The sequence below is a fragment of the Camelus bactrianus genome, chromosome 31 (assembly GCF_048773025.1).
Source record: "Camelus bactrianus isolate YW-2024 breed Bactrian camel chromosome 31, ASM4877302v1, whole genome shotgun sequence".
NCBI lineage: Eukaryota > Metazoa > Chordata > Mammalia > Artiodactyla > Camelidae > Camelus > Camelus bactrianus.
Window position 1 is genome coordinate 9979654 of NC_133569.1, and position 20347 is coordinate 10000000.

At 43.5% G+C, this 20347-nt stretch overlaps 1 protein-coding gene across 9 annotated transcripts in view; it reads right to left on the reverse strand.

Moving 5' to 3' along the window:
* Positions 1-11760: 11760 nt before the first annotated feature.
* Positions 11761-20347, reverse strand: part of LOC105066019 (coiled-coil domain-containing protein 144A) — a 74401-nt gene continuing 65814 nt past the window's right edge. For 6 of the 9 annotated variants that reach the window (XM_074355788.1, XM_074355787.1, XM_074355786.1 and 3 more), the window contains 4 exons: positions 19705-19895; positions 17901-18112; positions 13188-13229; positions 11761-12041 (listed from right to left, as the gene is read on the reverse strand). Coding sequence is in view for 1 of the 9 variants with exons in the window: in XM_074355792.1 (XP_074211893.1) it covers positions 13194-13229 (36 nt within the window). In the remaining 8 variants the exon portion in view is untranslated. The remainder of the gene's footprint in view (positions 12042-13187; positions 13230-17900; positions 18113-19704; positions 19896-20347) is intronic. The other 3 variants (XM_074355792.1, XM_074355785.1, XM_074355784.1) reach the window with 2 other exon arrangements.

Genomic DNA, 20347 nt, shown 5'->3' on the forward strand with positions numbered 1-20347 from the left:
AATTGAAATGTTAAATACAGGAAAGCTCCTCTCACGTGTGGTTTTTCCTGAACACACACATAAAGCACAGCCTTGCCCATGTGTGTCCAGGCCTGAAGGTGCCCCTTGGTCACTGGCCCCAGGGCAAGGCGGGGGCCGCCCTGTGGGATTGATCGGGCTGGTGGCGGGGACCCCTTAGAGGCTGCTGTCTCTTCTGGTCCAGCTGCCCTTTTAGGAAATAAGATTAACTGTTGAAAGCTTTTCCTTTACAAAATAGAAAATGTCAAGGATGCCTTGTATGAACAAAAAATAATTATGAAACAAACTCCTAAATTAGGAGTTTGGGACTAACAGATGCACACGGCTACATCTAAAATACATAACCAACAAGGGCCTACCATACAGCACAGGGGACTCTATTCAGTCTCTTGTAATAACCGACAATGGAAAAGAATCTGAAAAAGAACAGAGACATACATGTATAACTGAGTCACTCTTCTAGACACATGAAACTAACGCAACTTGTAAATCACTACACTTTAATTTTTTAAAAATTCTAGTTTTCAGATGATTGATTTTCTTGAGCAAATGTTTCCTTGCTGACTTTTCATTGTTCTGTCTAAAATAACTGAAGATGGGTTGGGTTCACTGGTGATTAACCTACAAATGGGTAAACTTGATGATAAAATAATCTTAGTACGTCTCATTACAGACAATAATATAATACAATAAAATAATTATATTCTGTTCCACATGAGAAAAATATAATCATGGAACCACAGGAGTTTGAAGCTGGAGGAGCAGAGCTCATTTCTCATCAGCTGAAAGGAATTGTCAGGGCAACACTTGGACATTTGTTGGCTTCTGGAAGGAGTGTGACCCTGTGTTAGACACTTCAGAAAAGAGGAGGAGGGTATAGCACAGTGGTAGAGTGGGTGCTTAGCACGCACGAGGTCCTGGGTTCAGTCCCCAGCACCTCCAGTAAAATAAATAAATAAACCTAATTACCTCCCCACAATCAATCAATCAATCAATAAAAACAGTAATGAAAAATACTTAAAAAAATTAAAACTTTGGAAAAGAAAAATCTGGAACCAATGAGATCCTTACCTGCTTAGACCCTTAAATTCTCATTGTCTATCCCTGGACACAAGCACAGCCTTTCCGAGGTGTCTGGGGCTCTCAAAGGCCCCCCAGCCCTGGGAGACCAGCCCCCACAGTGGACGGACCTTCCAGCTCTCAGGAGGTGGGTGAGGGCTGGGCCCCGCTGCCCCACGGACACACATCCTTGGTGTCTCCTTCCTTGTGACACCTGGGCCTGAGTCTCAAGTCTGCACTGTGTAATGACTCCCCTGAGTGAGGAATGTAGCACTGGGCATCTAGAAAAGATGTTATGAATAGCTGTCAGTTGATCTTAAAGCTTTGACTTATGAGTGGATGGCTGCTTCTAAAACATAGATAAAAAGATGGCCTGCAGCTAAGCCGACTGCAGCCTTCTCAGCTCCAGCCTGGAATTCTGCACTGTTGCTTTGGTCCTTTTAGAAATAGGGGTAATGTCTTCCAGTCGGTCCACCGGGTGGACTTTGGAAGGTGGAAGGTGCCTGGCTCCTCGCACTCCATCCCATCACATCCAGACTCCAGACACTGACCTCTCCTTGGTGGTTATGTTCGTGTCTCCAAGAAAAGTGGTTGCAAAGTACATTTGGCATCCAGGTGGGCTCCCACTAATATAGATGGAGATGTTAAGGGTGGATGTGGCCTTCAAACTGCCACAAATTAGACAAATGGGTTCGCCATCCCCCACCTGCCGGGGACACCGTGCCTGTGGTGAGGCCCCAGGGTGGTGGTGGCCCTGGCTGGCACCGGGAAGTTGTTCAGTAACAAAAGGTGTTGATCTGGCTCTAAGTCTCTGCTTTCTGGAGAAGGGTTGTTTCATTTTGTTTTTCAAATTCTGCCATCTAAACCCAACCTGAAATTTTTGGTAATGTGGTTTATTCTTTTTAACTTGTATGTGTGTATACTTGTTAAACTTTTTGTTTGACAATAGTTTTACACTGCTTTGTTTTGTTTTGTTTTTAATTGATGTATAGTTACTTACAGTGTGTCAAAGTCTGGTGTACAGCAGTGTCCCAGTCATGCATTACATACATATATTCATTTTATATTCTTTTTATTAAAGGTTATTAGAAGATATTAAGTATAATTACCTGTGCTGTACAGAAATTAGTTTTAAGTATTTTTATATATAGTTAATATTTGCAAATTTCAAACTTCTGAATTTATCCCTTCTCAGCCCCTATTTCCCCACCACCAGTAATAGAAGATTGTTTACTAACTCTGTGAGTCTGTTTCTGTTTTGTAGATGAGTTCATTAGTGTCTTAGATTCCACATATGAATGATATATGGTGTTTTTCTTTCTCTTCCTGGCTTATTTCACTTAAAATGACGCTCTCCAAACCCACCCACATTGCTGCCTGCTTGTTTCTAATGCTGACTTTTATAGCCGCTCACTATCTTTCTGTGGTTTGGTTTGGGGGTAAAATTTGAGCTCAATGGCTGTGGCAGCAGGAAGCAGCATAGACGGCTGGATGGCCAGTCTGGAGGCGCACCGCTGGTAGGCAGGCGCTTTACCACCAGTAGAGACCCCTGTCTGTGTGGCACTGTCCCCGTGATGCCACCCATTGGCCGGGCCACTTTTTTGCACTCAGTCGCCTTCCAAATGTCCTCCTGCCCTGCTGGCACAGGCTGGCCAATCACACGTCTCCACTTTGCATTTTTCGCTTGCCAGTAAATATGTCCTGGAGACCACAGCACATGAGTGGTGACATTCCTCTACCTTTCTGTAGATGCATAGGCTTCCACAGACACCACCCTCGTTCCTGTTTGCAAGCTGTGCCTCACCATCCGGTGCTCTCCTTCCTTGAGCATGTCCCCCCCCAACCCCGCCACACATACACACTTCTAGAGGAGGCCCAGGAAAAGCTCATGTGGGTGCTCTGAGTGCACCTGTCACATGTATTCTGTGCACAGGATTCAGGAACAGATGTCCAGGAGCTTGGGGGGTCAGCCTCCCTCTGGGGGGTTCTGGTGGAGCTGGGGATGGCTGCTGACTGCTGCATTAGGTGTCAGGTGACAACAGGACCCTCACCTGTTGGGGACAGAAAGCCTTCTCTCCCTCCTCTTGGTCTTAGCTTTGCTGTCACCTTGGGGGAGCTCCTCAAGGGAAACTCTTGGCAGTCATATGCTTTGACTTTCTGATTTCTGTTTAATAACCTGCTTTATGGTTTCAGGTTAGGTGGAGAGTAGGAGGTGCAGGAACTCATGCTCATCTTCTGCCCTGAGGTGAAGGCACCAGTCGGGGGAGCCCTCCCCTGTTTGTGGGCCCCAGACTCGGGAAGGGCGCCCTGTGCTTGATCATCTGTGGATGCACTGTGGGGCTTTGGGAGTTCTGTCATCCCTGTGATGCTGGAAGTAAATTTTTCTCCACATTGGGTTCTCCTGGAGAGTGGATGGGCCATATGTGCTCTAGGGTGTCATCACCTCTCTAAAGCAGCTGGTGACCCAGCAGCACGTTCAGGGCCACTGCTCAGAAGTTTGGGGCTCTGGGGACACTGGTGCCATCCCTTCCTCCTGCCTTCTGCCCTGTTTGCACAGGAAATGCCTTGTTTCTACCTGTGCAGGGACGGCTGTCAGGCCATCAGTGCTGGAAAGCAAAGGCCACGTTCAAGGCTGGGTTTGCACGTGTCCACATTGAAATTAGTCAAAAGTAAGTAAACTGAAAATTCAGTTCCTCAGCCACATTCCAAGGACTTGATCACCACAGGTGGCTGGCAGCTACCTCAGTGGACAGCAGAGAACATTTCCACCAGCCCCGAGACTCCATTTATTTTACACTAAGTGACAAAGATGTGCCTTGTTTTCGGCACTGATTTCTTTGTCCATCTTTGCTGTGAGATAAACTACCTAATGTGACCTTCTCTCTTTGTTCTGGTCTTTAGAAGTCTGTGACCTGATGCACGCAGCCCCTTTCCAGAACAGCTTAACAAGAGTCCACATGAAAGGTGAACCAGTGTCCTCTGACCAGGGTGGGGAGGCACATCTGTGTGGCCGGAGGGCTCAAGGTGTTTTGTTTTGAGTTTAGTGCCTGTTCATTGGGATAATGGGTAATTTAATACAGTTAAATTGAATCACTGAAGTGTTTAGGGCTGAAATGATGTCCTGGATGTGTGTCAGAAAAGCTTGGGGAGGGGGAGATGATACAGCTCAGTGGTAGAGCGCATGCCTCGCCTACACAAGGTCCTGGCTTCAGTCCCCATAATCTCCATTAAAATAAATAAGCCTCATTTCCCCCCCCCCGCCAAAAAAAAAAGCCCCCCAGAATCGCATAGGAGCAGGGATGTTGAGTATCTGTTCAACAAGAGTGGCAGGAGTTCGTGACCCTTGCAGCAGATGGGCACAGAGGGTTCACTGCCCTGTGCTCTGCTTTTGATTACTTTGGATTTTTCAATACATTGTTGGCTGGATTTGCATTTCTCTAATTATTAGCGAAGTTAAGCATTTTTTCATGCGCAGTTTGAAAAATAATGCCAATAACAAATACTGGTGATGTAATAGAAAAGAACAAATCTGACTCCATGTTAGATCTGTTCCTTTTCCTTTAACCCTGTGCCCTGTTTTCCAGGCTTAGCCTTGCCGTCTCTGCACCTTTTGGGAAACAATGTTGCCTGTAGCCTGAAATAGGAGAGCCTGTTCTCGGGGCGCTGGCCTTTAAGGCTGTCAGCGCTTCTGCACTCCTGGAACAACAGGCTGCAGACTAGAAAGTAACATTTGTTTTGTTGGAGGTTTTGCAGGATCACCATGACCTGGTGCACGTGGACATCTGCAGGAACAAAGAACTCCTACAGCAAGAAGTTTACAAGAACTAACACGCACCCCACCCTTTTTTTTGGGGGGTAGAGAATGAGCCTGTATTCTGACTGGGGGAGGATGGTTCTCCAAGGCATTAGTCGGCCATCCACTCAGTCGGCTGGCTTTCCAAATAAAGTTGCCATTCTTTGCCCCAACACCTCATCTTTTGATTTATTGGCCTGTTGTGCAGTGAGCAGTTTGGACTCGGTAACAGTTTCACACATACAGCAAAGCGATTCAGTTATGCATATAAATACTTATATATTTCTTGTCTTCAGATTTTTCTCCATTATATGTCATTAAAAGAAATTGAATATCATTCTTTTTGCTCTACAGTAGGACCTTGTTGTTTATTTTATATAGAGTCATGTGTATCTGTTAACCCCAAACTCTTAATTTATCCCTCCCCCACCCTGTGCCCTTTGGGAACCATAGTTTGTTTTCTGTGTGCAGGAAGCATTTTTAGAAGCAGATTCCGGTGAGTTATAGGCAATGTACATTTAAAATTCTTGTAGATATTGCCAAACGGCTTTTCAAAAAAGACCGTACAACTTCACACACCCACCAACAACATTTGGGAGTGCCTTGCCAACTCTGTACATTATCAACCATTTTTCTTTTTTGACAATCTGAGAGGATAGATTCTCACTGTTGCTTTAATTTGCTTTCCTTTTGTTAGGATTGAGTCTGGGTATCTCTCTGCCTCCCCCTCCCAGAACACACAGACATCCTTGTTCATTGGAAAATACACATACATAAAAGCAAATTTCTACTGTATAGCACAGGGAACTATATTCAATATCTGGTAGTAACCTGTAATGAAAAAGAATATGAAAAGGAATATATGTATGTACATGTATGACTGAAACATTAGGCTGTGCAACAGAAATTGACACATTATAACTGACTATACTTCAATTAAAATTTTTGTAATTAAAAAAAATACACATACAGAAACGTGCACAAAGCTTTATTTTATGTGTGTGTGTGTGTGTGCGCGCGCGCATGCATACACACACATTAATGAATAGATACCAAGCAAACACTTGGGCAACCATCACTCAGGTCAAGAAACAGAACACGGAATGTGACAAGCACCCCAAAGCACACCCTGCCCCCAAGCTCCTCTCTGATCATAAGCCCCTCCCTCCCACAGAGGTAACCACTATCTTGTGGTCATACCCAAATAATACAGTCTATTTTAGCCTATATTTGAATTCTCTGTGGATGGAACCATATCACACACATCTTTGCCCCGTGTTGTGTTTGTGAGATTCATGCCCTGTTGCATGGTGATCAGGTGTCATTTCACACGATTAAAAATCATTTCAAATTCTCTCTATACTGGGGGCTGGGTGTCTTCTCTCTCCCTTCATTGTCTCACTGGTGTTGTAAAATCTCCCCACATTTCTAGGGAGAAAGATTAAGAAGGTGGGAAGGGGGCTGGGAATTGGGAAGAAGCTGAGGCTCAGAGAAGCCACACAGCCAGCAGGTGCCAACCCAGATTCACACCCACGACTGTCTGACACCAGAGTCCAGGCTCACTGCTCCATCCCGAGGAGATGAAGCAGCTCCACACAGACCAGGGGAGTCCAGGGTGACCCGGGCTCCATACAGGGCACATCCCAGACAGTGAGGACTGTAGGGATGCAGAAGAGAGTGAGTTCAGGGAAGGCTTCCTGGAGAGGGCAGCAGTTGACCTTTGCTCTGACCCTTCTTCCTCCCCAAGGCCCCTGCGCCCCTAGCCCAGGGTGGGGGGCTCCAGATGCTCTCACCTCTGGGCAGTGTCTTCTTCGAAATGACTTGTCTGCCTGGCCCCAGATGGGACCTGAGACAGGTTAGAAAGTGGAGGCCATGGGCCTGTGCTGGGCTCCTGGGAACCCTGTTGTGACTTACCCTCTGCACTCGCCTTGCAGACACAGCCCTGGACTGCGACCTGAGCTGTGAAGTCAGGCAGGATAGGGGCTTTGTGGACAAGGTAGGGGATCTGTGGCTGGGCCCAGAAAGGGGGATGGAGCTTGGAGCTGCTCTAGGCTGGGTTAAGAGGGATGAGTTCCCCCAGGTGTCCCCCTGCCTCCCAGCTGATGCCGAGGTTGGGGGGGCCAAAGAGTAACCAGGCATGGCTGGGGGGTCTTCCACTGGGAGAAAAACCATCACCAAGAACTTTCAAGTGCACAGGTGCCCAAACCTTCCTTTGAAGGGAAAAGTCCTTCAGGATTTTCAGTCTAGACTGGGGGTCAGCAAACATTTTCTGCAATAGAAAGCTAGTAAATATTTGAGGCTTTGGAGCCATACTGTCTCTGCTGCACTTACTTGGTTCTGCCACTTTGGGATGACAGAGCCGCAGGCAACATGGAAACAAAGGGCTGTGACAGTGTCCCAGTAAAACTCCACTCAGAAAAACAGGCAGTGGCTGAGCCAAATGTGGCCCTTGGGCAGTAGTATGTTAAGCCCCTGATGTAGGTGAAAAGGGAAACTTACCAAGGATGAAACTACGAGCTTTGGGCTGGACTGTGGTGGCACTTAATGCACTGGGAGCTCAGAGAAGAAGGTCAGGATGGGTTTTGTGAGCAAGGACTCACTTGAAGTCCACTTGATGCCAGAAGGATGACATTCCAGGTGTGGGGACAGCAAGGAACAAGGCCTGGAGGGAGGAATGTGTCTTACAGTCAGGAAGTTGCCTAGGGAAAGAGGATGCTGGCTGGAGACATAACACGGACATCCATGAAAGACAGCCGTGTAGTTAGACTTGACGGTGTGAGCACTAGGGAGCCATTTCCATTTCTTAAGCAGGAGCTGACCTATCCTCAGAGGGTGGAGTGAAGATGAACAGATGGGGTTCAGAGGATGGCCAGGGGGACACTGGGGAGGGGTGCTGGTTGGTCTGGGACCCCACCACCAGATCTGCTTTGCCATTGGCAGCAGAAGTGGGTCTGGGGGCTTGGTGGGTGTGGAGCCATCCTGCTGGTGAGCTTTGACAGGGACAATCTGAACTGTGATGACCAGGATAACTGAGCAGCACGTGCACTGCCTGCAAGATGAAGGGGGCAACGGGGCAGCTTTTGTTCCTGGATTTTCAGCATCACTGTTCAGCTACCCTGCAGGGATTCTGACCCACATGAGTGGCTCTGAAGGCAGAGCTCAGGGGCAGAGTTTCAGCTCCTGATACACCGTGATGTTCCTTCAAACCTCCCTCAGATTGGCAGCTGGTCCTCCCCAACATCCCCAGTGCCACCGGGCACACACACCAGGGCAGAGCTCTGGACATGAGCTGACTCCCCTTTCTCCCCCTCTAGGGGAGTGGAGAATGCCGACATGACTGAAGCGCCTACTGTGAGCCGGGCCCTTTCCCAGAACTCCCTGACCATTCAAGCCAGAGGGCAGCATCTCCTCATTTCAGAGGTGAGGCTGCTGAGGCCCCTGGAGGCACTCCACCAGTCTGCAGCAGATCCAAGGTTTCCTATTCCAGCACCAAATCCGGCCTCCTCCCCGAGTGCTCTACGTTCCTTGGCCCTAAGGATCACAGGGACTGAGGAGGGTGGTCAGAGGGGTCCTCAGTTCCTCCCCCCACATTTGGCCAAGATCCAAGCAATTGCCTGCAGCGAACATCATTGCTGGGGATTGGCACATGGGGTCTAATAACCACAGGATTTAGGGGCTCCCAGGACTGAGGGGCGTGTGGCCCCTACAAGATCCTGAACCTTCTGGCTGAGAGGAGGACATCAGAGCCAGAGAGCTGAGGGAGCCACAGCAGGAGGGAATGTCCATGTGGAGAGCCGGGGGACAAAGGGGCTTTGCTGCATCTGCCTGGAATTGCTTTCTCATCACCCGCATCTTCAACCTCACCTCTGGCAAGTACTGGGTGCCTGCTGTGGGCTAGGCACCATGACAGGCATGTCACATGGTTCTTTCATCCTCATAGCCTGAAATCAACCCTTTGGAAACGTTATCATCCCCACTCTATAGCTGAGGAAACTGAGGCCCAATGAGAACAGCAGGTTTTTCAGGGATGTCCTTACCTGGTGGGTTCTGAATCCCAGCCCAGGCTGCCTGACTCCTGAGCTCTGCACTAATTCCCTCTACTAACAGGAACTGGAGTCCTTGGGCAGCTCCTGTGTGATCAGTTTTCTATATGGATTGTTTCAGAGCTGCACGCCCATCCTCTGAGGTGGGGACCTGTGTGGCCCCCATTTTGCAGGTGAGGAAACTGAGGCAGCTCAGAAAGGTGAAGGGCCTTGGCCAAGGTCACAGAACCCACATTTCCTGGGCTCAAGTTGAGGCTTATCTGAATCCCACCATGAAGAGAGAATCCCTAAAGCCTGCCCAATCCAAACCCCTCATCTTAAGGCTGGTGAAATGGAGCCCCAAAGGGGAACGGAGGCTCACCCAGGCCCCACAGTGGTCGTCGGCAGCAACGGGACGCAGGTCTCCATGGAGTCCCTCACATGTAGTTTCCATTTTACAGATGGGGCAATTGAGGCATGGAAAAATAAATGGCACAGAGAAGGCTAAAGGAAAAGTCAGGGTGGTAAACCCAACTTTGGCGCACAGAGCTTCCCAAGACCCCCTCCCCTCCCTGCCAGATCCCCCAAGATCTGTTCGGGGGCAGGGCTCCTGGCTTCAGCCAGCTTGACCCTGGGCCCGTCTCTACAAGTTCAGATTTTCTGCCATCCCAGCCCTGAGCCCCTGCCCCTGGCCTGTGCGGTGCTCTGCCTCACCTGTGTTGGTAAGCTGGGGGTCTCGGCCAAGGGCGGTGTGAAATTGGTGCTGTATGCCTTCAACTTATAATACAGTGCTGCATGTCAAGTCTCTCTCAGTAAAACTGGAAGTAATAAATTGTGACTTGGGAAACACAGATTTGGGTAAAACGGAGTGTTTCAAGGACGGGAGTCAGGGGCTTATAAAGACAAAAAGCCAAGAGGCTGTCAAAAGTTGCCTGATGAGAATTGTGGCTGACACTGACGTGAGCCAGTCAGGAAACATGTCGTTAAGGAATCACAGCTTATTTCAGGGTGGGGGCTTAGTAAGTAGCTGAAGTTTCTGGCAGGTGTTCCGGATGACTTCATTAGGGCAATAAATGCTCACAGGGCCGGATTCTGTGTGGGCTGAGATGTGCGTAAGTCACACCTCCTTAGTGATCCCTCTCGAGCAATGCAGACTCCATTTTTGTTTTTCTTTCACAAAGGCAGTCTTCTGCTGCCGTAAGCAGTGACCCCAGCTCAGCCTGCAGGATATTCAGGTGAGCTTCAGCTCTCTGGCTAGTGTTGGAGGAAGAGCATTTGCCATCGATCTCTTCCCTGCAGGCACAGCAGCGCCCACGCCAGCTGAGAATGAGCACAGCTACCTGTGCTCAGGCTTGTGCTGGGGTGGGGGCGGGGAGCGGTCCTCCACCTTTCTAGGCTCATCTGGCTGGTCTAAGAATTAACCTGACATGAGGCAGTCTAACAGGAGAAAAATAAAAATTGAACACGTGTACTTCCTGTGTATACCTATCGGAGACAGCCAGGGTAAACTGAGTGAACTCACCAAGAAGGCTGCAGCCCTCACCTTCAACATCCTCTTCAGCTAAAGACTAAAAAGGATGCTGTAGACAGCGGTCAGTTACAGAGGTCAGTTACATGGAATGCCCGGAGGAATGAAAAGTTCAGTTAGACAAGGGCTGGAAAGGTGTCACTTTGGTTTAGACATGGGAGTCATCAGTGACTGGCTGCGTGGGAATGGAGGAAGGGGAGATACACCAGAGTGGGTGGGGACACACTGCTGGTGGGGAAGCAGGCAAATCCTTCAGGAAGTTTGTCGTCAGAAGTAAGACTGTCTGGTTCACGTGAGAGGGAAGAAACAGAGGGAGATCTTTACAGAGAGGGAAATTTGAAATCATCACTGAGAAGGAAGAAGGTACAAATTAAATAAAAGTAGCAGGATCGCTGGGCAGTGCGTGACTTTCTTCAGCAGCACTTAAGATGCCTGGGGGAATGTAAGGGGGAAAAGTGATAATCAGTCTGTTGTGCAGTTGGGAGTTTTGCCAAATAAGCACACTGAAATGACAGAAAAGGGAATAAAGGATGTAAGTAGGAGTTATTATGAATTTAGCTCCTGGAAATTGTTGAGAGTATTTCGAGAGTATTTCCTTTACCGTCTTACATTCAGTGATTGGGAACCTGCAAATTAAATTGACTAAAGCAGATTACTGTGAGAAAAAAATTACATATGAATACATGCAAGAGTTCACAAAGCAATGGGATTTGAAGGGGTGGCTAGAAGTGGGGGCTTATATACAATTTAGTAAGTGACAGGAAAAGGAGAAAGGCATTTCCTGAAAAACAAATGACTTCTTGGTGAGAGGGGAGAGAAAGGGCACTTATGGTAGAACAAGTGACATTTAGGAAAGATAGAGAACGCCTTAGGAGAATGTATGGGAGAGATGGCAGGTTTGTGACAATGTCCATTTGAGTCTGGTGCTCGGGACTTGTCTCTAATTTTAAGACTGTTTCCAAAAAGTAAGTAGAGAAAATGAAAAGCCTGAGGCAGATTTCGTTTCTCCATGATGAAACATCTGTGAATCAGTGTTTAAGATAACATATAGAAAGCTTGATGGCACTGTAACGATTGTTGTGATCCAACAGAACACTGAAACAGCCACAGCAGATCCAAACGCTGTCCGTCTAAATCTTTAGGTCTACAGACAGTGATTAACGCTGGAAAATTCAAAAAAGCTATCAACCAACACGGCTCAATATCAATGACAAGTTTGGTGGGTGGCTGGGTGCTGTTTAAACAGCTGGCATCCGGGCTCAGTTTGAGTATATAATACTCCAAAGTGCTGGGTTTTATTCCCAAAATCTGCTTAGAAGTCAATGAGACACAGAGAAAAGTGATTTAAAATACATCAATTTTAATCATGCCCATATAGAATGCAAGAGTATTTTCCTTTAATAAACAGTGTCAGTATCTTACATAATGGGAAGTAACTAAAATGTTAGGCAAACAGCCCAGCAGGTAAATGTTTACTATTTATCTTGCAGATCATATACATATTCTGCAAAATCTCCACATATTCTTCACATGCTTTCAAAACCAGATCTGGACTTAGACTTGACTCGTCCATCAAGGCTATGAGAGAGTCTGTAGGACTTAGATTCAAGTTCAGTAGTAGCTAGAAAGAAAATGAAAGAATTAGATTCTTTACTTAAAATACTTCATAGGTAACTAAATGTCAGTTTATTTTTTAAGAAAAGCTGAGACTCTTCTAAGTTTTAAGAATGAAAAATACCTACATACAATTACAAAACAAAATACAAGATTACTACTCTAGGCTTTGCCCAGGGCTGCACGTTGAATTAACTGCTCCTGTGGCAAAGGACCAGAGCCCCTGGTTTTCTCATTTTTCATTCGTTTACTCAGCAACCATGTACTAAGGCACTGTGACAAGCACTGGAACCACAAGATGAAGATGACAGAGTCCACCCTGAAAAATCATGTACCATAAACTGGAAAAATAGATGAACAGGCAATTTCGGTACAAAGACATAAATGCCATGACAGGTATAAAAGAGGGCACAGTTGGAACACTCAGAAGGGACATCCAGCTTTGTGTCAATACTGTTCCCTCTTTGGTGGCCATGATGTGTAAGCAGATACCTGAAGGAGGAAAAAGTGTGGGAGGGAGAGGCAAGAAGCAAACACAAAGAGCAGAGGCAGGAAGGGCGTCCGCGGAGCTGGACGCAGTCTGACCAGCCGCTGGAGCACAGGGGCAGAGCAGGGGAGGAAAGAGATACGGCTGAAGTCTTTGGCAAGAGCCAAATCGATGTGGGTGTTTTTCTTCCAAGCTAAGGAATTTGGAATTTTTCCTGAGGGCAAAAGGGTAACCCCTGACAAAGTGAATCACAGGAAATTGTCATCCACCAGGGGACAGTTACATGAACTGTGATTGCTTGAGTCTGGGCTTTTGGCCTCAGTCACTACCAAACTCGAGAAGCTGATGACCTCCATGCTGAGAACAGGTCCGTGTGCAGATGACAGGGCCACGGGGACAGCAGAAGAGGAAGGGCACAGCCAGAAATAGAGAACACAGACTTCTTGAGATTTTTTTTAAAGCTATGGATCATGATGAATAAATGAAGAATAAGTACATTTATCATATGAATGAAATTATGCTTTCACATTTTTCATTAGATATGTGTAAGAAAAAAATTTAACATAGTATCTGTTATTCAAACACTAGAAAGAGGTACCATTTACTGTTTACAGTGTATTTTGGAAGCCAATGTCTAAATTTAATTCAGAAATGTTGGCAACATACCTTCTTTTAATTCTCTATATTATTCTCCAACTTCTTCTGCATCTGAAATAAGTCAAATATTATTTTTAATGTTTAAGTTAAACAAGAAACACTATCATAGAAATGACAGCTAGCTTATGAAATGTGGCCTTTAAATACTTTTAGAGACTTGACCTAACTTGGGGATTGTTTAAATAGAAAAAAAAACACAGGAATAAAATAAAATAAATTCCTACTTACTTTGATTTTGGATAATAGAGAACATATATATGTAAGGCTATTTAGATTCCCCTGATGGAAAGCACAGTAAACACTGTCCTGTCGGATACACATAATCTCAGAGGGCGATGCCCGATCTTGTTAGCACAAAGTTTAAACAATTCATGTTCTACACTGAATGCATTACTCTGCAGTTCTCAGAAAAACTGCCCTTTATAAAAGCTTAGTTTTTTTAACGTTAATGGATTTTTCCTTAAAATGAGCTTTCCATTCCTGCACTTTTAGAAAACTAAAATTTTAAGGTCTGTTCTTGCTAATGTTTTTAGCACAGCATACTAGATGCATAAAATGAAGAACAGTGTTCTGTTATAATGTCAAGTGAAAATTCTACTGGCAAACAGGTTAAGCAAGTGTATTTTGCTCTCTGTATATGACTAAAATATTTATATCAGAAAATCTGCTTGAAGAAAAGGAAAGGAGAGGCTAGCACCAGTTTCAAAAGTTGGTTTCTGATTCACAACTTCCTAGAGTTAGAAATAAGGAAAACAATATAATTCTTTAAATGTAACTTTGCTTCCGTTCTAGAAATTAGGGCCAACTTTTTGAAACTTGACTTAATTAGTTACATATTTAATTATGAAATGTGTGGGGACATTTCAAACTACAAGCGTCCCCACTTAGAATGTTCTTTTAAAAATCTTTCTTATAGAAGTCACCCGCTCACTAAACAGGGTCTAAACTAGTACACCAGACATAATAAACACTGTGGTGATAACAGCAACACGAGAACCGAGGCCTTTGTAAATGTTAGATGCAAAGACAAAATTTGGGGCTACCATTTTCCAGTATTTTCAGAGACTGTTTTCTGTAACACTGACAAGAGCATTCTACAGAGGCCTTCTGCCATCAACAACGTGACAACAGTGCCAAGTGGGTCCTGTGAAGTGAAAAACGCCTAACAGATGAAGGGAGAAGACTTAACTGAAATAAATTCATGTAACCGTTAATAAACACTATGCAAAATGTAGATCACACTTTTACATGAGCTGAATCTAAGATTACTATCTTTTCCTCTGCAAAGCTTTTTTCCTAAATAGGTACTTCTGGGACCTTTATGTTTATTTCTAGGTGAGGACCCCCATGTCCAGATGGTGGAAGTGGTGTGAAGTCCAACATTAATAAGGAAAAGGCACCTACAGTTTTACTTAAGCTTTTCCATTTAACAAAAACACAGAAAGGTGAGAAAATTATCCACAGGAAGACAATGTATCAGCAAGTTTTAATTCTAATGATTTTTAATTAGGAGGATTCTCTCGTAACTGGCAGTTTGCAGACTATGTCCCATAGAAATGGAAGGTCCCACCGGGTACACTGCAGGATTGAGGTCAAAACTGAGGTCACAGGCTGGAAGATAATGCTGCCCTCTCTTTCGGAGATCAATTTGATAAAAACACACTTGCCACACATGTATACACACACGTTCAATTCCAAAGTGAGTATGTTTTCAGATTATTGATAGTTTCCAGTTAAAATTTGGTACCATTCTTATTTTAAATGTTATAAAAATAAATACAATTCCAGAAATGTAATAAAATCAAGTCATTTAACTGCTTTGATTCATTGTCCTGTTGTAAATAGGTTAATGTATGAAGGAAATGGCACTTGTCAGTTTGTAACTATTAAATGCATGTATTTTTCTGCAGAGAAAACAAATGAGAAAGAATTTGTTGATCAAGGAGCTAAAAAATTAAGTACAGAGAAAAAAGTGAATGAAAGAAAAAGAACTGGAAGAAGTTGAGTGGTTGTCTTTCAAAAGATAACACGCTTCCTCATTTGTCCATTCAGACAAAATGAAATGAGGGCAGGAGGGAGTCCACAGGGCAGAGAGCTGATACCAGAAACAAGGTTACTGAACTCTGCCTCTGCTTTATGAGAAGTGAGCTTAACTACTGTGATAGTTTGATTAGAATTAAAATTCAAAGTGGATGTGACCTGCCTTGGAAGCCTACTTTTAAAAGAAACGTGACCAGATCCTGCTGAGATGCAGTGCTGTGTCATGTAAAAAGTTATAAGTCTTAGGAATGTTAATCGTTTTAGCTCTGGTGCACTGGTATAATCCCATTTAGAAAATGGGCTGCTAAACCAGACATTTGAGAAATTTAAAAGTTACTTAAATAAATCATCAGAAAATGTTTGAAAGTGTCAGTAATACACCAAAAGTCCAAAATCAATGAGTGTAAAATTTAGTCTTCCTATTTAAAATAGATTTGAAGGACATTTATTAACTATTGTGGCCATGCTTCATGTTAGGCACACCAATACTTAAAAACTCTTGAACATAAAAAAATCTTTAAAACAGAAATTTTGTCTGTTATAATATTGTCTGGAATCCATTTTAAAGTTCTCAGTTCTCAGAAAAAAATTCTATGTGCAAGAAAATGTAACAGTGATGTATCTGCTCAGGCTAATTTTAACTTTTTGTATTTTATAATAATATAATTAAATAACACAATTGAGTAAAACTGTAAAATTGCTTCTGACATATAGGACAAAACATCCCAGAAATAAACTAGAATGTGAAATCTGAGGGTAAAAATTAACAAAACAGATACGAGGTCCATCTGTTACTGCTACAACGATGTCACGTGACAAGGCTATACTTCATGCAGCAGTAAGAGAGGCAATAAACCCAAGTGTTATGAGCTGGAAAAACCTTGCTTCAACAACCAGCACAACTGAAATCACAGACTTAGAGCAATACTTCTGTCAAGTTAGAAAAAAATGCTGAGTAAGCTGGAACTTCACAGTAGGAACAGTCCAAAATGTTAAAATTTGCACATAAAGGAGAACGTTAAATTCAATCCCAATGTCATTTTTAACATTCTGCTTTCTAGAGCCATAGCTGAAAAGCTGTGGAAGTCTGTTTTGTTAAGCCCCATGCAAAAACCCATACCTTCCTGTCATTTTAAACAGTATGTCCACACCTCTCATAGCATTACTTTATGTTTTCCCAGTAGAAATAATTACATCCCTAGCAATTCCACAAGGCACTTTCTTTCTCTAAGTCTAAGAAATCTGTAAGCAGTAACTGTACAGTATCTCCTGTGAGGCGCCCGGCAGTGCTGAGGGAGACGTGTCTCTGCACCAGGACAGAGTGGGGCTTGTTAACCTCCCTGCTAAACCTAGCATGATTCAGCCCCATGGCCCCACAGAACTACATGTACCTTGTAACTACAACACTGAGTTTAAAATAAGTCATTTTCCAGTGTATCTAGAAGTACTAAAACATAGACACCTCTTTCCCCCAAAAACATTAAAGGAGAAAACTGTCCTCAGGAGCTTTCTCTTGCATTGCTTTTGCACTCACACTCTTCCAACATCATCCCACAAAGTGACACACTGTCGATTTTTTGGTGACAACTAATGAAAACATTTCGAGTTTGCATCATGCTTAGCCACTGACGGAAGTGTTAGCCATGCATTTTTTTTTTTAACACCACGCAGTCCGGTTTCATGACTCTGAAGCACTTAGACTCAATTTACCCACAACACTATGAAACCTGAGCTTTTTTCTTCTTCCATTTTATTATGACATGAAGGCAAGTGAGAAGAAACAGGTTGAGATCTCACTTAACAAGGGCCCGTGCTGCCCTCCTCTGCATCAAGATCATGAAAACACCATCAAACCATAAACCAACGCGCACCGCTTTAAATGGCTATTTTAACAACGATACACAATGAAAACTGGTTGTAATTTAAAGACTCCCTATCGTTGCCACCTCAGTATTCCTGCAGGTGAGGGCAAGACAGAGACATAAGTGAACTTCATTTTAAAAATTTAAGTATTTGCTTTACTTGACTACATATTTAGAAATGTCCTACAACTGCTCAGGAAGACAACAATTAAAATAACAATGCTATAAGTAAAATAGCAATTAAGGATGTACTCTTACAGAAGAAAATGATAAAAATTTTAAACTTAAAAATGGAACTTAATGTTTTTAGTGTTACAAGTTTATTGAATTCATAAAAAGAACTTATCTTGGATTCCTTTAAATAAAAAACATCCACGTGTGGTTAAGTAGCTCAATGCCAATCATTTACTTATGCTTAGGGGTAGAAAAACTGGGGTGCAGCAAAACTTGAAAATTACTATCAACCAATGCCAAACTGAAATCAATCAGAAACTAAGCCAAACATTGGAAAGTGGATCTCTAGTTATTTGGTACTAATACTTAATTTCTAAAATAGAATTTAAAATGGAGCTTTTTAAGAAATTTAAAATTTGTCAGTTTAGTTGCACTTACTGAATAAAGTTAATGACAGGTATCTCTTGATAATTACAAGTCCAGAGACTTTAAAAAATTATAAAATTTGTCTCCTTTCTTTATTAGCACAATTATGGCTTTTACTTAGTGTGCATAAGTCAAATAAACAACTCAGAATTTCATCAAATTAAAAACAAGAATTATATCAGAAATCTGAAACCCAAGGAAAAAAGATAATATGACTAACCCAGAACAAGTGATCGCTCAAGCTAGTTTAAGGGTCAGAAAAAAGTCTTGAAGTTCCTTCTTCGAGTAAGACTCCTTTTGGCCTCCATGCTAGTACTAGCAGCAGAAGGCAGTCCGTCAACAGGCCTTGCAGGAACAAAGCCAGGGAAAGAGCTCTTGTGCTGCTTCTCCAGCTGAAGCTTAGTGCTTACCTTGGCCAGCCTCTCATTAACCCTGCGAGGATCGCAAAACACAGATTTCATTCATTTTCTTCCTAAGTGATGTGTATTTTTAAAGTTGCTATAATAGTAAACAAATTGTCCCATTAAACTGCGTTTTAACACCAAAAATATGTCAGCGAAGACCTACTGTAAACAATTACAGTTTAAAACTGTCCTAAAGAAGGATGTATGTGCCTGGGGGGGCCCTTAACTAACAAGTACTTCAAAGTGGGGAGAGTCAGAGATGGAGACGCCCCCACAGAGGACCCCCACTGCCTTCTGCACAGGCTGCATCTAGACAAACTCACCCTCAGTAAACCAGTTTAGAAATAAAAAATAAACCATCCCTCAAAGCCATTTTCAAGCATTTGCTTTCACCCCCCCCCTTATATACACATCTCACTCATTACCCGGGAGAAATTAAGCATGTGGCACTGAGCAACAGTTTAGAGCCACCACCTCTGGGGGGCACCAGGCGGCAGAGTGGATGGTGGGAAAAAACTACGACAGTGCCAGGGGCAATTTCAAGTGTCCCCCAATTTCCCAAAGCTCACTTTGTTTCTTTGCTTTTACCAGAGGCCTACATCAGCACTTGTTTTCCATAACCAAACAAAATCTCAAGCGGATTTTCACTTTTATGGAAAAAAAGCAAAAAGCCAGAATAGCGCTGGGTGTTTGTTTTAGCCCGAGCCATCAGAGGGGCAACGAGCACCCCGAGCAGCGAGAGGGGCTCCACTGAGCTCCTTCCCCAGAACCACACTCAGTATCCTGGCATCACGCCGCCACGGCTTTGGACTGTGTGTGTGAGCGCCTGTGCTTTATGCACAATTATTTTATGCACCCACCAGCAAGATGTGTCCTAAGGTAACTGCCTCTTTGCTTTACACCGACAACTTTCATAGGAATGCTCTACTTTTGGATAGCGGGGAGACCTGTAGCTTATAACACTGCTACTCAGGCACCGGAGGTGGGACCCGCCCTTTCTGTCTTCCACACACCCCCTCGGGCAGGCCACCATATTCTTCTTAGCCACTTTGTGAACCACTATACTGCCCTTCACCCCTATGTGAATTTCCCCCTATTCCCCAAGCATGCCTTTATGTAGCAGAGACAAACTTAAAAGGGTACAGTACTTCGTCTCACGGTGCCCACTAGCGGTGACACCAAATATCACAATGAAGAAAATAAATTCACCAGACACCAGCATGGGGCCCCTTGGGTTTACGTTGTGCTCTTCCAAAACACAGTTAATTTTAAACTCATTAACATTTCTATTTATGGGAGTTCCAGCTAGAAATTTTGTGATAATATGGCTGTCTAAATTACAAAGTTTGCAAAACCCCTAGCTTAAAGACTAGATCAGGTTAAATATATGCAAATATAAAAAATAAAGTCATGTAAAAGCAACAAAAGGCAGGGAGATGCAAACTGCCCTGGACTGATATTTTAAAGAAGAGTTCATTTGCTAACATCATTTCCCAAAATTACACTATCTAGTTAGCTTTCACTTGCTACTCACCTCATGAACCTGGCTCAATAAGAATTATGCCTTAGAGGCAAATTAATGACATAAATTATTTTCTATAATTCTATGTTCTGACTTACAAGGTTAGCTGACTTGCCAAAGACTTTCTATTTTCTAGCTCTTCCAGGTACAGTTGTTTGTATTTTTCCAATTTGTTTTCATTAGAATCATTTTTCAGTTCAGGTTCCAGGTCTTTAACTCTGTGTTCCATTTGACTTACTGAAGCACATTTATACTCTCTTAACACATTTTCTTGAAATGCTGCTTGTGCCTAAAGCAAATTAAAAGGATACAATTTTATAAATAATTATAACCTGAGTAATTACAGTCTATTTGTTCCCTTTAGTTTTGAGTCAGTGACTCAGAAAGCAATTTTAAGTGTGAGAAAAAAGCTGACTATTAAACTACTTATCATCAATGTCAAGTGAATTAAATCTGAATTACAAAATTAAAGTTGAACCACTCATATTAGTACTCATGTAACGTGATAGTTCAAAGAATAATAAGATCAATTTAAAATTTTAAAAATTGAACAATACAACCTAACAGTAATCCCAGAGCGAGGCACAGTATTTACATCACAATATATTCTTTTCCTCCTAGTAGTCTTGATTTACACCAAATGATCTTAAAAATAATTCTCTAGTGAGAATTGTTCTGAAAGATCAATTTAGTGATAGTGATGATGGAAACTAAATTATTTAAAGGGAGTAACAAATGCAG